At 36.2% G+C, this 17,146-nt stretch overlaps 1 protein-coding gene and 1 long non-coding RNA gene across 2 annotated transcripts in view; one reads left to right on the top strand and one right to left on the bottom strand.

The window, feature by feature from the left end:
- Window positions 1-17,146, top strand: part of cux2b (cut-like homeobox 2b) — a 163,037-nt gene that overhangs the window by 64,916 nt on the left and 80,975 nt on the right. The window contains exons 2-3 of the mRNA XM_051904453.1: window positions 5,006-5,116; window positions 8,140-8,187. Of these exons, the coding sequence (XP_051760413.1) occupies window positions 5,006-5,116; window positions 8,140-8,187 (159 nt within the window). The remainder of the gene's footprint in view (window positions 1-5,005; window positions 5,117-8,139; window positions 8,188-17,146) is intronic.
- LOC127518137 (uncharacterized) lies at window positions 10,696-15,516 on the bottom strand. Its single transcript, XR_007931463.1, has 3 exons — window positions 15,377-15,516; window positions 15,098-15,198; window positions 10,696-12,053 (listed from the first exon to the last, which is right to left on the bottom strand). It is a non-coding gene; the product is annotated as an uncharacterized LOC127518137 (long non-coding RNA).

Raw genomic sequence — 17,146 nt, 5'->3', positions numbered from 1 at the left:
GGTTTGGAACATCATGGTAAATGATAAATGATGACATAATTTTTATTTTTGGGATGAAGAAACTTTCTTTATGGGGTAACAAAGAATTATTATTATTATTATTATTATATTTATAATATAATTATTCTATTTATAATAATAATAATAATTATTATTATTATTATTATTATTATTATTAGTAGTAGTAGTAGTAGTAGTAGTAGTATTTTGTTTTTAATGATTATAATAATAAAGTAATTAGTAATTAGTGAAGTAATAATTATTTTATTATTGTTGTTGCTGTTCTCAAAATATGCAAACATTATTATTATTATTATTATTTTATAAAAGAATGAAGAAAGAAATTAGAAAAGGCTCAAATATTAATGATATGTCACTAAGAAAAAGGTTAAAAATAGAGAAAACGAGGGGAATTGATAAGGGGGGGAAAGGAGGCATTTTTAATGCTATGAGGACTGTTGTTTATCATGAAAGTTTTCCGAGCGTAACCCAAAGCTAGTTTAGATCGCTCGTGTCAGACCGCAGTTCATGCTTCTTATGAGTACTGTAATTTTCCTGCTTGGAACGACATTGACTAACATGGATCATCACCTGCTGAGCACGCTTGCATTAACAGGCGTCTCAGAGCCTCAGTGCATCATGGGTAGCAGAGAAATGAGGAAGAAAAAGGGCTTTTGGCAAACGCAGCTGTAGCATCAGGTGGGTCTGATGGCTGTCTGAGCACAAATGAACAAACATTTAAAAAAAACAACAGAAGTGAAGCGTGCTGCAGTTTGTTCTTGAAAGGTGAGAGTGAGCAGGTTTATTTCCAGCTCCTGCTGATATCGTGTCTCTGTAGACAATGCAGGGAGCAAAGATGCTGTTTGTGATATGTCAGATGTCAAAACTATTAATAAAAAAGCTTTTCTTTTATATACTCCTACTGTTAGTGTTGCTAAAAGTTAAGCACAAGTTTCTGTAAATGCTTCTTAGCGGTGAAGTTTGTGCTCAGGCAATTAGCGGTGTTTGCTTCAGTATTGTTGTTGTTCACATTTGAGAGTTTCTTCAAATCCTTAATCATAAGTACTAAACTTCATTGTATAACTCATCCTGCACTACCTGCACAAATTTTGTTTTGTTTTTTTGGGTTTTTTTTTTGGTGTATTAATACTTTTTCTAATTTTTGCCTGTTAGAGGAGGTGGACTTTTAATTTGGACCACTAAGCAACAAACCACATAGCACAAACACACTAAAAAGTCACTCATAGTAGCTTAGCAACCACTCAAAATAAAGGTTCTTTATTGGCATCGATGGTTCCATGAAGAACCTTTAACATCCTTGGAACTTTTCCATTCCACAAAAGGTTATTAAAGATTATTAAAAGGTTCTTTACACTATGAAAAAAAAAGGCTCTTTTAAGAACTGTTCACTGAAAGGTTCTCTGGGAAATCAAAGATGGTTCTATGGCATCAATGTGGAGAAAAAAAAAACTTTTGAAACCTTTATTTTTAAAGGATTAGTTCACTTCTAAGTGACAATTTCCTGATAATTTCCTCACCCCCATGTCATCCAAGATGTTTATGTCTTTCTTTCTTACGTTGAAAAGAAATTAAGGTTTTTTTAGGAAAACATTCCAGGATTTTTCTCCATATAGTGGACGTCACTGGGATTCAACAGGTTGAAGGTCCAAATGTCAGTTTCAGTGCAGCTTCAAAGGCCTCTACACGATCCCAGATGAGGAATAAGGGTCTTTTCGAGGAAACGATCAGTCATTTTCTAAAAAAAAAAAAAAAATGTATATACTTTTTAACCACAAATGCTTGTCTTGCACTAGCGCTGCGATCTGCACGCATGACGTAATCACGTTACAAAGGTCATGCGTGACGTAGGCTGAAGTACCGATCCAGTGTCTACAAAGTGAACGTGCAAAGTCAAAAGCCCTTAAAAAAAAAAAAAAAAAGGTAAAACAACGATATCGGACGATTTTGAAGTTGGATGAGAAAATTAGATGGAGTTTCTCTATCCGCAGTACTTCCGTCTACGTCACGTGTGACCTCTCAATGTAATGCGTGGCGCATCGCAAAGCAGTGCAAGACAATCATTTTGTGGTTAAAAAGTATATACATTTTTATTTAAAACAAGATAATTGTTTACCCTATATTCCTCGTCTGGGATCGTGTAGAGCCCTCTGAAGCTGCACTGAAACTGCAGTTTGGACCTTCAACCCTTTGAACCCCACTGAAGTCCACTATATGGAGAAAAATCCTGGAATGTTTTCCTCAAAAACCATAAATTCTTTTCGACTGAAGCAAGAAAGACATAAACATCTTGGATGACATGGTGGCAAATAAATTTATCAGTTTGCATACTGTCCAGATCCTCTAACTGTACAGATCCTCAACATCACACTTCCAGGTTTCAATCAAGAAAATGAAGAGTTTATATATATATATATATATATATATATATATATATATATATATATATTCTTCAGAAAATGTAAAAATCTAAGGTTTTTATACATGTTGAGTGTTTGTAGACTCTCTAAACCTTCTACACAATAAAATACTGCAACATTCAAGTTATCAAAGTAAGAAATCATTAAAGGGTTAGTTCACCCAAAAATGAAAATTCTGTCATTAATTACTCACCCTCATGTCGTTCCACACCTGTAAGACCTTCGTTCATCTTCTGAACACAAAAATAAGATATTTTTGATGAAATCTGAGAGCTTCTGACCTCCCTAAACACAGCAATGTCATAACCATTTTCAAGGCCCAAAATGGTAGTAAAGACATCGTTAAAATAGTCCATGTCAGTCTCTTATGCTGTTGACGTTATAAACACAGTCCAGTGCTTCCAGAAGAGAAGAGGTTGTTGAATAAGGTCGTTATTTTTGTTCTGTTTTTGCACACAAAGTATTCTCATCTTTTATAACCTTAATGTTGAAGGTTATAAAATAGTCCATGTGACTGCAGTCACATGGACTATTTTAACGATGTCTTTACTACCTTTCTGGACCTTGAAAGGGGTAATAACGTTGCAGACTATAGGGAGGTCAGAAAGTTCTTGGATTTCATCAAAAATATCTTAATTTGTGTTCAGAAGATGAACGAAGGTCTTACAGGTGTGGAACAACATGAGGATGAGTAATCAATGACAGAAATTTCATTTTTGGGTGAACTAACCCTTTAAGAATGGAAACAAAGAAGAGCAACTGCTGGAAAAAAGAGCTGACGTTTAATTCCAAACACACAGTCCTACATATTTATTTAGAATTAGGGTCATGCCGTTTAGCACACCTGCTCTTGTAGATAGACGACGCTTCTTTACGCACTACAAAGTCTTCTAATAGCACGAAACTTGTTATTGGTTTGATACCATCAGCGTCTGATGGCTTTACTAGATCTGTGAAGCACCACAAACTCATTGTTGTCACTCAGATGTTTCTCCATGTAGACGTTCTCATCCATACGTCAGTCAGATAGATTAGCAGTAGTCTGCTTACAGCTAATAGAGGTTAAATGAACCATCACAGGCCACGAAACTCTTCCTGGCCCTGAACAATTATGGCTTAACTGCACTCTGAAAATGAATTCTATAAAAAAAAGCTTTTAAATGTTTTTCATTGTGTGTTGATCATTAGTGTTTCTACTTTAGTGTCTTGCCAGATGTGCAGAACTTGAGGAAATGATGCTGTCATGATGTTTTTAAAGCAAAGATACTCGTCGTTTTGTGTTGTACTGGTGTCTAAAGTCCATCTGGAGGTCAAATAATCCACTTTACTATGTTGTTTATTAAACAAGTGTCCAAATGTTAAACACAAACTGGTCATCCAGATCCTCCTCATCACAATTCCAGATTCCAGCAAAGAGTTTGAAAAGCATCCAAGCAGTGGCGCAGAAAGCCATGCCGTAAATCTGGGGCTGCGTTACAGCTTTTGTCCTCAGGAATTCTTCCTCTCCCATTAGATAATTTTCTAAATTGCCTTTAAGTAAGAGTACAGATTAATTAAAATGTAGTAAATTTAATTTGATGTCATGTACAAATTTGGTACAGTAATTGAAAAGCCCTCTCCCTCATTTTTTTAGTTTTAGTTTGAACAGAAAGACCTTTGACTGTGAGAGAATGCAGAAACATGTAGTAAGTTTATGTATTTAATTATATATATTTTTTATATATTTAAATGTAAGTTTCTTATGCTCAACAAGCATTTACTTGAAAAAAGAAAAATACAGTAAAAAAATACAGTGGAATATTATTACACTTTAAAATAACTTTTCTATTTGTGTGTATATATATATATATATATATATATATATATATATATATACACTCATATCATTCTGAAAAAAAAGATATGTACATGGTTTGGCAAGGAAGAAGAAGAGTAATACCTTGGTACATGTTCAGACATAGTATAACTATTATGCCAAAATGTCTGAAAAACCATGTTAATTTGATGGTACATGTACAAAAAACATAGCAGTACTTTCTCATATTGATTTTGTTAGTGCCGACTTCTCTACAGTCGTCCATATTTCAGTCTTTCTGCTCACCAGGTCAACTGCATAAGATGGATATTGGTGAATATTCAGCGTTCCTGTGCACGTGCCATCTCTCTCTCTCTCTCTCTCTCGCTCTCTCTCTTTCGCTCTCTCTCTTTCGCTCTCTCTCTTTCGCTCTCTCTCTTTCGCTCTCTCTCTCTCTCTCTCTCTCTCTCTCTCTCTCTCTCTCTCTCTCTCTCTCTCTCTCTCTCTCTCCGTTCTTCCATGACTGTTGCAGAGGTATTGATTATTTTGGATTCTGATTATCTAAAAGGCCTTCTGCTACTGTAGGCATTGGATTTATTTTGGTTTAATTATTAATGGGGCTGAGCTTACAGTAAGCAGTCGCCTTCTATCAGATCATGACGGATTACATGGTTAATATTCAGCAGCGTATATTTATTTATGTATGTACTAAGCTGTGTATGAGAGTGTTGGCAGGCCTCTCTAAAGCATCTCTTTCTCTTTGTCTCTGTAGAGGGAGCTAAATTCAGTGGCGGCACAACTAGCAGGCCGACAGGAAGAGAGCGAGGACTCCCATAAGCACCTGGTGGAACTGAGCCGTGAATTCAAGAAAAATGTCCCAGAGGTGAGTGGGAGAGCGAGAAATGGCTCGGTGTGTGTATGTGTGTTTAAAAAGTCCTAAGGGAGACGTTCATCTAGTCAGTTTCGTGTTGATAGACCCTTTCAAGGTTTTACCTGAGATAGCAACCAAGTTGTTTCAGCCAATATTTTTTTTTTGTCTTTTTGACCCTCATTTCCACCTCTGTTTGTCTGCTCCTTCCCTTGTTTTCTGCCTTCCTTCTCTTGTCTGAACTCCTCCTCTTTTCATATATTAGAACTTTTTCAGCCAATCACCTGATCCGTAAGAGTCATGTGACTAATTATTCTGGAGCAGTAGGAAAATGACAATGACAACATTGATTGGCTGAATTTGGCACTAATGTATGTTGCATAAATACATTTGCCTACATATTTAAATTATTTACATATTTATTTACATGTACATAAATTATATAACATAATTTACAGAAAATTCCATTTAATCTTTCTCTGCAAAAAAAAAAAAAAAAAATTATATTTTTGTCTTGTTTTCAGTCTAAATATCTAAAAATTCTTAAATCCAGATGCTTTTACTAGATAAGTAAAATAACATAAGATATTATTTCTTGTTTTCTGGAAAAAAAAATCCAACTGAAGTGAGTTTTTGCTTAAAACAAGCAAAATTATCTGCCAGTGGGGTAAGAAAAATAATCTTGTTTCTGTTTGGGACAGAAACAAGAAACGAGATTTCAAACAGAAATAGGATTATTTTTCTTACCCCATTGGCTGATAATTTTGCTTGTTTTAAGCAAAAACTCACTTCATTTGGATTTTTTTTTTCCAGAAAACAAGAAAATTTTTTATTTTACTTATCTAGTAAAAGCATCTGGATTTAAGAATTTTTAGATATTTGGACTGGAAACAAGAAAAAAAAATACTTAGAAAAGCATTTTTTTTGCAGTGAATTCAAGATATATTTACTGTAATATAATGAAATATTATTGATGATATATATTACTGTTCAAAAGTTGAGGTCAGCAAGTTTTTTTTAAAGAAATGAATGCTTTATTCAGCCAAGATGCATTAAATTGACCAAATATGGCATTTATAAAGTGAAAGTAAAAGTGAAAGTGACATTCTATTTCAAAAAAAAAAATGCTGTTCTTGAACTTTCTAATTATCTACGTTGATAATAATAAGAAATGTTTCTTGAGCAGCAAATCAGCATATTAGAATGATTTCTGAAGGATCATGTGACTAAAGACTGAAGTAATGATGCTGAAAATTCAGCTTTGTATCACAGTTGTAATAATATTTCACAATATTACTGTTCTTAATGTATTTTTGATAAATGCATCCTTGGTGAGAAGAAGAGACTCTTTCAAAATCATTACATCGCCTCAGTTTCTCTGCTGTTGTCTCCACCCCTCTTGTTTGTCTCCGCCCCTGTCCACTTTCTGTTCTCTTCTTTACTCCTCCCCTTTCGGCCCCTCCCATTTTGTTCCTGCCCCTCACTTCTCCTCTTCCAGTATGAGCCATTGCTACTGTAGTTAATATTCCTGCGCTTGTGTGTAGTTTCTGTAGTTTCAGAACCCTCTCTCAGACTGTCACTCTGTGTGTCTATTTCACAGAAGGCATACAAACCAATTCGTCCCTCCAGTTTCAGCACTAACAGTGTAACACAGAGTATCTGGTGTTTATTGACGTTACTTGTCACATCCAGTCTCGTACCCAACAGAGCAGCCTGACATCAGCAGTTAAGCTTCCAGAACCTTCATCAAAACCTGAATAAAAAACCCCAGAAAATGAGCCGGCCGTTCCCATGGAGAAAAATCCTCCACCGAATGTCTTTAAGTTCAAGTCCCTCTCCGTTTAAATTCCCGTCACTCTAATCCGGAGCTGCGCCTCCAATTCCTCTTCAGGTAAAGGTGACGACGGGAGAAATGCTTGTCACGCATCTCTCATTATACGCGCTTTGACATTTTACATTTTTCCTCGTTAGCGGCCTTCCCTTTTCAGAAGCTGCGTTTGAAGCTTCGACACGATCCACCGTCAGACCTCTCGACTCAGAAGCCGAACTCCTCGTTTGCTTTCCACTTGACACAAATGTCATCAGTGACAATCAGAATTTACAAGATTAGCAAACGTCTGGAGCAGATGGGGGTTCATGCTAGCCGTATCGTTACAGATTTTGGTGTATAATGAACATAAACAAAGCATCATTAATGGATTGACAGGAGAATCAGATGAGTTATTTGTGTTAATGGAGAAGTTATTAGTGTCTTCAGCAGAAAGTTCTGGGCTCAGTGAAACATCTATAAACAACATATGTGACATACTGTTGACTACCACAGACATTTTTTTTTTTTTAAATCTTATTTATTTATATTTTGGATTTACAATTTGACATACATATACAATAATGCACATACAATGGAACATGATGAGGCTGAATTTTTTGCTGGGTTTAAAAGTGGAACTCATTCATTTGTGTGAAATTGTTTCCGTCATTAAATAAAAAAAATAAAAAAGGTAATGGTGACTTTTTCTCTCACTTTTTTTTCCTCACAATTGCGAGTTATAAAGTCAGAATTGCGAGATATAAAGTCAGAATTGCGAGTTATAAAGTCAGAATTGCGTGATATAAAGTCAGAATTGCGAGATATAAAGTCAGAATTGCGTGTTCTAAAGTCAGAATTGCGAGTTCTAAAGTCAGAATTGCGTGATATAAAGTCAGAATTGCGTGTTCTAAACTCAGAATTGCGAGTTCTAAAGTCAGAATTGCGTGATATAAAGTCAGAATTGCGAGATATAAAGTCAGAATTGCGAGTTCTAAAGTCAGAATTGCGTGATATAAAGTCAGAATTGCGAGATATAAAGTCAGAATTGCGTGATATAAAGTCAGAATTGCGAGATATAAAGTCAGAATTGCGTGTTCTAAAGTCAGAATTGCGTGATATAAAGTCAGAACTGACTTTTTTTAATTCTGACTTTTTTATAGTGCAAAATGGCCTGTTCTTGACCAGGTTTTGTGAGATTCATCAGTTTTGTCTGTTTTTCTGTTTTTAGGAGGTGTTGGAGATGGTTTCGCCCGTTCTCAAGAGTTTCCAAGCTCAGGTAAGTCAACGCTCACTGTTTAATTCAGATAACATCAAATCCACCTTAAAAATTATGATGTTCACATTTCTGTTCATGCTGGAGAGATTTGGAGAACTGATACATTACCCCTGTTATGTTATTTTAAAGGTTCCTAATGTTGTTTTGGAGTGTCCTACAGTAGATTTATATGCATACAAGGTCAAAAACCACTTTAAAATTCTCTTAATGTACATTGCAGCATCAGCTCTTTTCTCAGTGTCTGAAATGGTTTAATCAAGGTCTCTGTCTCTCTAAACCCCCTCTTTCTGAGAGCCTACTCTGATTGGTCAGATGGCCCAGTCTGTTGTTATTGGTCTATTCTGCAGTCAGACGTCAGACGTCTTCTTGACATTTCGACAACGTGAACCAAACTCTTCCAGTCTCAGCTACAACTACAGTGTTTGAGGGCGGGGCAAAGTAGACGTTGTTCGTGTGCAGCCAATGAAGACCGTAGGCTGGCATTATGCATATTTATTACAAACGGACGTAGGTTTGAGCAGGAAGCAAGACTGGAATTACTAATGACTCATTTCAGGCAATTCAGAATCGCTTCTTTCTTTTGGGAGACAATAACTCCATTTATCGAGTACTTTGATCTTTGAAGCCTTACAGACCTTTTACATTCACAAACAGCTATATTATTCAGGTGAAATCAGAAAACACACAATAGGGGCACTTTTAAATAATGTCCAAATCAATCGATTGCATTTAGGGCTCCGTCATTGTTTCTGTACTACTTCTGTAAACACAATAAGCTGTTTGCTGCCTTTCCCAGGGACACTGGCATCAGAAATCTCTCAGCATCACGTCATCCATATCTGTACTCCATCCCCCCTCCCTTCTCTGTATTGACTGGTATCATTTTCCCGTCAGACTTAAGTAGCATCTCTCCTCCATTAAGACGCAGTACTGGAGGCCTCTCTCACTCTCTCTGTCATCCTGTTGTAATGGTGCACTCCCCGTTCCTTCCCTGACATGCTCCTGTCGAGAAAGTCATCTGATCTCCTCTCAAAGCCAGTGCTCGAGCCATTAAACAGCAGATCATAAATCATATTTGCGATCCTCGTCTGTGGTCCAGAAAGCTAAGGCATACTGAAATGATAGCACAGGTTTCCCGTCTGATCAGGAGTGATTCGCTGCTGTCACGGAGTCCAGCTGGCCACAGTTCTGGTATGCGGGAATGTGATGGCATTTTTGTAGAATGTCTACAGGGTTATAAAGGCCTGATCACAATAGAAAAGTGTTTTAGGCCTGACATTAACATCCGATCACAAGTGGTCAGGCGCGACAGATCGCTGCTCATGCCTGCTATTAACATGCATCTCAGATCTGTCTCCAGTGGCCACTTGTGATTGGATTTCATCAAGATTTTTTCAGCGTAGGGCTCGTTGTGAGAACGAGGTCCTGTTGAACAGACTTAACGTGCACTGTGGCTGTAACAAACCTCAGTACTCGAGGGTGCGATTGTCTGTGCCATTAAACCTGCTCTATACATGTTTTCATCATCTAATCTATTCCCAATGGATAAAGTTCTAGCCTATATGCGTTTATATACTTATTTGGATATCTTGTTTCATCCGGAAATGTGTGCAATTATGGAAGTAAAATGAGTTGCAAACAGGCTTTAACACTGATTTAAGCAATTGAAATCTATCTATCTATCTATCTATCTATCTATCTATCTATCTATCTGTCGGTCTGTCTGTCGTTAACATGTTAACAAAGTGTTAAATCTTGTTAACAGTGTTACATCATGCTAGCATCGTGTTAAATCATGTTAGTAACTTGTTAGTCATGCTAGCAACATGTTAAACCATGTTAGCAATGTGTTAAAACATCTTGTCAAACTTTTCAATCTAGTTTATATATATATATATATATTTCTAGTTTTATATAATTTTACATAATAGAGGGTATGAATGCCGTGAAAAACACACAAAAAAACATCCAAAACAGGAAAGAGCTTTGCAACTGACTGTACAAACAGCTTTTACACAAAATCTGAGGTATATTTTTACAGACTGCTGTAAGCTACAGAAAAAAGAAGCAAATAGGTCGCTGCAATTCACAGAAACATCATGATGATCATAGGTTATTATTTTGTGTCAAAATGTTGGATTTTGGGGTATAATCATACACTATATATTGTATTGTTATATATTGGGTTGACATCTCATCAATTAAATATTTACCACCTTATATTCTGCATAATTGGGTGTTTTTAAATAAACACTGACAAAAACTATACAAGTTTTAGGGCTGGACGATATGACGAAATATGAAGAGTTCAGATGCAAAAGCCTCTAAGTGCCATCTGAAAATTTCTTCTAAAATGAACATTTTTATCAAGCTTGTATGTTTAGGTTCAGTAATTTCACTTTAATGGCATTTAATAGGTCCTTTTCATTGCCATCTAAAGTTAAATAACTTAACATAAACATACAAGCTTGATAAAAATGTTCATTTTAGAAGAAAATTTCAGACGGCACTTAGAGGCTTTTGCATCTGAACTCTTCATATATAACATTGATATAAGTGATCGCTCCGATTTAGACCTACCTATATTTTATTTATATAAATCGTTTGTTTTACTCACGTTTTTGCAGTTTCCCCTATTAAATCCAGTCATGCAGCAGCTCTTTTGCCACTCAGTCCAGCTGAGGGAGCGCGTTCCGGCGAGGAAAATGGCGTTAATGCATACCCTCTATATATAAATTTATATAATTTTTTTTTTTTTTTTTTTTTTTTTTTTTTTTTACTAAAATATTTCCAGGCTTTCCATGAGTGTGGGAATGCTGATTGTACTTATCAGTGCCCTAATGCTATGATTATATTTACCATATATACACACACACACACACACGCACACACATATATGTATATGTATATTTAGCACTGCTCCGAAATATTTCATAAGCTATTAATTGCTCCTTATCAATCCAGTCTTTTTAACAGCGTTTTTAAAAATCCTTTTATCATTAATCAGAACTGGAAAACTCGACTTACAAATGCAAATTAGTGAATATAATTTTAATTAAATTGTAAATTGTAGTATCGAACGGCACAACATGCTATTGAATATACTTGCAATATATCATGAGTGCCTCGAGTACCCTGTAGATTTGGTTATTATATAATAAAAACATCAAGGACAGTAGCTGGTGAACAGGTGTTTCACATCATAACTTTAGTATATTTTGTTTTAGCATGAATGAAATGGTGCATTTTATAATATGCAGTTTCCAAGATTCAAAGCAGAGAGGTGCATGATGGGTAAACTTCACAGGGACCACTTACTGTGCTGGAAAAGTTTAACTGTGAGAGTAAACTATAAGAGCTGGCAGCGTTATGTAGGTGGAGTGTGTGTTTGTGTGTTTTGGGTCCCTATGAAGCGTGTGTGTGTGTGTTTTAGGTCTCTTCGGCCCTCGTTCTCCTCCCTTCTCCAGCGCTGCGCTTTCTCAAGGTCCCTGGTGGTTGTTGGACCCTTATCGTGCCGCTTTTAAAAGAGAAGTCGTCGGCTTTGAAGTGTTTGCGACATGACAGGTTTCTCTTTTCTTTCTCTGTTTCATTTCTGCGTGTCCCTCCCTCTCCTCCCCTCCTGCCTCGCCTGCTAATTATCGTTAACCAGGCGGCTGATTAGAAACACGCGTCGACCTAGATTCCCGAAGCGTTCGGTCGCGTGAAAGGGTTAATCCCCGAGCTGGTGGCTGTCATTGGTCGTCTCCCTCCTCCTTCTTCTTCTTCTTCGTCGTCATCTTCTCTTCTTCTTTCCTGTTCTTTTCTCTTTCGGAGTGGAAGAGAGCTAATGAGGTCCCGTCAGAGCCGAGGAGAGGTGTTAATTTGGCCTGTGAAGTGGAAAGGAGATTAAGGACAGTAAGAAGTCGAGTTTACGGCTTAAAATACATCGCTGTCCTTATTAATCCAAAGGCCCTGGGAGACCAGCAGCACTTTTTGGTTTTATAATGAAGAGTGTCTTATAATGAAGGTAATTTTAATAAAATTTACTGCGAGGAGGCTCACGTCCGACGCCGTGTGTCTTAATAGAGTCGGCCGCACCACTGGGTCTGATGTCGGAGAGGTGTCAGAGATCCTTCGTACGCGGAATGGCCCTTTCTCTCTCTTTGAGAAGTGTTACGCCAAACGGCGCTCACCTTATGATGGGAAAACATTTTGAACTTTTGTCAAGCATATAGAAAAGGAGGCCCTAGCCAAGCAAAACCCATTGGAATTTGTCATAATTCACAACCAATCCAAATAGGAATGTTCTTATAAAATTCCAACACAATACATCTTTTTAAAGCAAATAACTTCCAATTGGACTATACGGATAAAATAAGATAAGATGCATCTGTATAACAGTATAGCAGATACTTACATAAAATGCATATAAATATGAGCTGTCACTCTATATCTGCCAATAATGTCTTAGTAAGATGATATTTAAAAGCTCTGGAGTTTTAAAACATTTAATGCAACGCAATGATTGAGAGATGAACAAATAAGTCTTCCTCAAAAGCCTGATGGATCATATTTGATACATTTTAACATGATTTTTCTGAAAAATTATGTATAATCAAGTAAACCTAAGTTGCTTCAGTCCAGTAAGTGTTCATCTTGAAATATTACTAACAATATAAAAGTTATTTTTATGTTTGCTTTATAAAAAAGCTGAGCTGAATGTGGATGTTTTACAATTATACTAAAAGGCCTTTTACTTGCTAAAAAAGTATATAATATCAATCAGACAACAGAAGCCATGTATAGATTGTGTACTCATTTGATTTGCAAGAACTCAAAATAAAAAAGTTGATTAACTAAATCTTTGTTAATTGCTATCTGTATGAGTTAGCTAACTCAGTACTTTAAGTTAGGGCAATTAACAAGCATGAGTACTACAAACATAAAACTTGTTCTGCTTACTTAAAATCGGGAACATCATAACTCAAAAAATTTGATGTAACTGACTACCCCAAATTTTTTGAGTTAGCCCAACTTATTCGGGTTTTACAGTGAGGTTTTTCAGCAAAGTTTTGATCATGTTGATCATTTACAGACTGCTGGATAAACTGAAATTATTACAGGATTGTATTTGATTGTTTGAGGTTTTTTATTAGGATCTGTTTGGGATATTTTGGTAATTATGATCCAAATTCCGAAAGGAATCTAGTACAGTTTCTTTTAGGATGTTTTGATGCTTTTGTGTCACTGGTTTAAGATGTCAAGCCCGAATTAACCAGTCAGCTAATTTCCTCTCCCTCTCAGTGTCTGTTGCCGCTCACAGAGAGAAAACATCCACGCAGGGCCCTAATTATGAAAACTTGCTTTACAAAGATAATCCGAGGAGTAATTTAGCGTGCACAATGAGAGTCGTGGCGCTGTGCAGATGGAGAATCTGATAAATAGTTCGGAACATGTAATTAGCAACTCGGTTCTGTTTCGTGCCATTAACCCCTGCGGCCCAGAAATCTTCACCCGCCATTATCAGACGAAGAGGTAAAGCGCAATCCAGCTGACTACACAGCCCGAACGAGACCCACAAATCATCTAGTGCAGCTTGTGGGGATTCGCAGTCAGACACCTGTTTTCTGGGGCAGGAGGGTCTCGGGTGCTTCAGAAGAACATTTAAGACACTCAGCAGTAAATTATTAATCTGTGGAGTGGATGGGTTTTCTGCACACGTGCACACATTAGTGAAATCAGGTCCTTTGCTCCAAGTGGATTTCGTTCTGGATGTGCTTGTTTCGGAGATGTGCAGAAAAGCAAAAGGACAGGAGAGGACACGGTCTCTGGGTTTGAGGAGTTTAATAGCTAATATAGTGCACTTTATTGAATTTCTGGGCATTTGACACTCTTTATTTGACACATATATAGCAGAGAATGACAGGAAACATGAACGTGATCCAGATACGTTGCATGTTTAGCTGCTGTATCGCTCCGAATGGACCTATTTATCTTTAAAGTCAACACGAAATAAACATTTTATTTTATTAATATATGCTATTGTTCAAAAGTTTAGGATTTTTTTTTAAAGAAATTAATACTTTTATTAAGCAAGGATGCATTAAATGGGACAGTAAAGACAATTATAATACAAAAAATGCTTTTGATCTTTCTATTCATCAAAGAATCCTAAAAAAAAATAGTATGAAGTGTTTTTAACTTTGATAATAATCAAAAATGTTTCTCGAGCAGCAAATCAGCATATTAGAATGATTTGTGAAGGATCATGTGACACTGAAGACTGGAGTAATGATGCTGAAAATTCAGCTTTGATCACAGGAATAAATTGCATGTTAAAATATATTCACATAGTAAACTGTTATTTAAAATTTTAATAATATTTTACAATATTACTGTATTTTTTTTATCAAATAAATGCAGCCTTGAGCTTAAGAGACTTCTTTCCAAAACATTAAATCTTACCGACCCCAAACTTCTAAACATTAGTGTCTTAATGTTAACAGTGCATGTTATTAAAAAAGAAAGAAATGTTTTTATAGTCTTTTAATCTAAATAATATAGTCTTGCTTCTGCCTCTTCACCTAAAAAATATTAACAAATAATATCATAGTGCATATTTTGTGACCCAATCGAATCACAATGAATAAACTGAAGCCCTGCGCTACTTTTTTTTCTTTTTTTTTGAATATTCTACGTCATGAAAAAATATTACATTATGGATTGTTAATGTCATTTCATGTTGGTTTGAAACTTTAATGCTGAATCTCAGTATATTTTGGTTTGTAAATGAATAGAAGGTGCTTGCTTGTTGTTAAGAAGGACATATTCTAGACATTCACAGTAACTGTAATTTATGCAACATCATAAATCATAGTACATTGTCTGTTGTTTGTTCGTAGCTTCGTTCGGGCCTGTGAGCTCGACTGACCTTGTGGTGCGGCCTGAATATCTGCCGCAAGGTAAGTCGCTCAGTCTTTGATCCAGCGACAACACGTAGGGCCGGTCCTTCCTCTGGTTTTTGATTAATTCCTGAAGGAAATGATAATTCATCTTGAATGTATAAATATGTTATGAATCGTGGAATAAATCAAAGAGTAAAGGCACGATAATTAATTATAGCAGTATCTAAGAGAAGAGAGCGCGGTGGGAAGAGTGCGTTATGTCGCTTGCTTCCTCTCAGCGTTATGATGAGAAGAGCTGTAATTACCTTCCTGTTCTAGAGGCTGCCTCCGGCTGTGCCGATTTGTACGCTCCTGTGGGCCTGCCGGTCGTAAACCTTTTCCCAGGCTAATTGTCATGAGGGCCTAATGCACTGCCATTGCGAAAGAGAGTGTGCGGATGGGGCGCGTCTCACACGCATTCACAGAGAACTAGACGATCTGTTCCAAAATGCTCCTTCGATGGCTTTAAATGCTGTCTAGATAGGCAGCTCACTGGGTTTTGGAACAGCAACAGTGTGTGTGTTTCATCTGTTAAAAAAATACAGAGTCCTGTGCCAATTTGCGTAATTCACATTTGTTTAATTCACATAGTAGGAAACAACAGGGAATCTGAAAAACAAAGTTTAAAGTCCAAGATCCTTTGAGAAACAAAAGTATCTTTCTACAGTGCTTTAATATAAATCAAAATAACTCTAAATTATTATTATTAAATTATTATTAAATTATATTGAAGAGGTTTATAGTCACCATGAAATCAAAATTGACAATTCTTATTTTTTTTATGATAATAATATAATAATGATGTATTTTAAATGATTTATCCGTGCACATCATTATATTTTTTATTCATGTGCCCTCATAAACATGAATCAAAATAACTTCCCCTCCCTACTGCAGCAACATCTCCTCTTCTCTGATGATGTGTTTACTGGCGTGAGGGCGGGGCAACCTGTTACTCACATGAGATCCACCAATAGCAAACCACAATCCTCCAATCATCCAATCATTTCCCCATGGACAAATTAAAGGGTTAGTTCACCCAAAAATGAAATTTCTGTCATTAATTACTCACCCTCATGTCGTTCCACACCTGTAAGACCTTCGTTCATCTTCGGAACACAAATTAAGATATTTTTGATAAAATCTGATGGCTCAGTGAAGCCTGTATTGCCAGCAAGATAATTTACACTTTCAGATGCCCAGAAAGCTACTAAAGATATATTTAAAACAGTTCATGTGACTACAGTGGTTCGACCTTAATGTTATGAAGCGACGAGAATACTTTTTGTGCGCCAAAAAAACAAAATAACGACTTTATTCAACAATATCTAGTGATTTCAAAACACTGCTTCATGAAGCTTCAAAGCTTTACGAATCTTTTGTTTCGAATCAGTGGTTCGAAGCGGCCAAAGTCATGTGATTTCAGTAAACTAGGCTTCGTTACATCATAAGTGTTTCGAAATTTCAATGGTTCACATGACTTTGGCAGTTTGATATGCACTCCGAACCACTGATATGAAACAAAAGATTCGTAAAGCTTTGAAGCTTCATGAAGCAGTGTTTTGAAATCACTAGATATTGTTGAATAAAGTCGTTATTTTGTTTTTTTGGCGCACAAAAAGTATTCTCATCGCTTCATAACATTAAGGTTGAACCACTGTAGTCACATGAACTGTTTTAAATATATATTTAGTAGCTTTCTGGGCATTTGAAAGTGTAAATTATCTTGCTGTCAATGCAGGCCTCACTGAGACATTGGATTTTATCAAAAATATCTTAATTTGTGTTCCGAAGATGAACGAAGGTCTTAAGGGTGTGGAACGACATGAGGGTGAGTAATTAATGACAGAATTTTCATTTTTGAGTGAACTAACCCTTTAAGCCCCACCCTACATGTTTTTTTGTCCGAGAAGTCGTTTCACTCGAATATACGTCACAATAGGGAAGAAAAGACTATCGCAACTTCTGTTTTTTTTTTTTTTTTTTTTTTTTTTTTGTGCAGTCACTTTTTTGTTTATACACTTGTGTACTCTTTT

The sequence above is a fragment of the Ctenopharyngodon idella genome, chromosome 8 (genome assembly GCF_019924925.1).
Source record: "Ctenopharyngodon idella isolate HZGC_01 chromosome 8, HZGC01, whole genome shotgun sequence".
NCBI classification, from domain to species: Eukaryota; Metazoa; Chordata; class Actinopteri; order Cypriniformes; family Xenocyprididae; genus Ctenopharyngodon; species Ctenopharyngodon idella.
The sequence above is the reverse complement of the archived record's forward strand: the minus strand, read 5'-3'. Positions and strand labels throughout refer to the sequence as shown.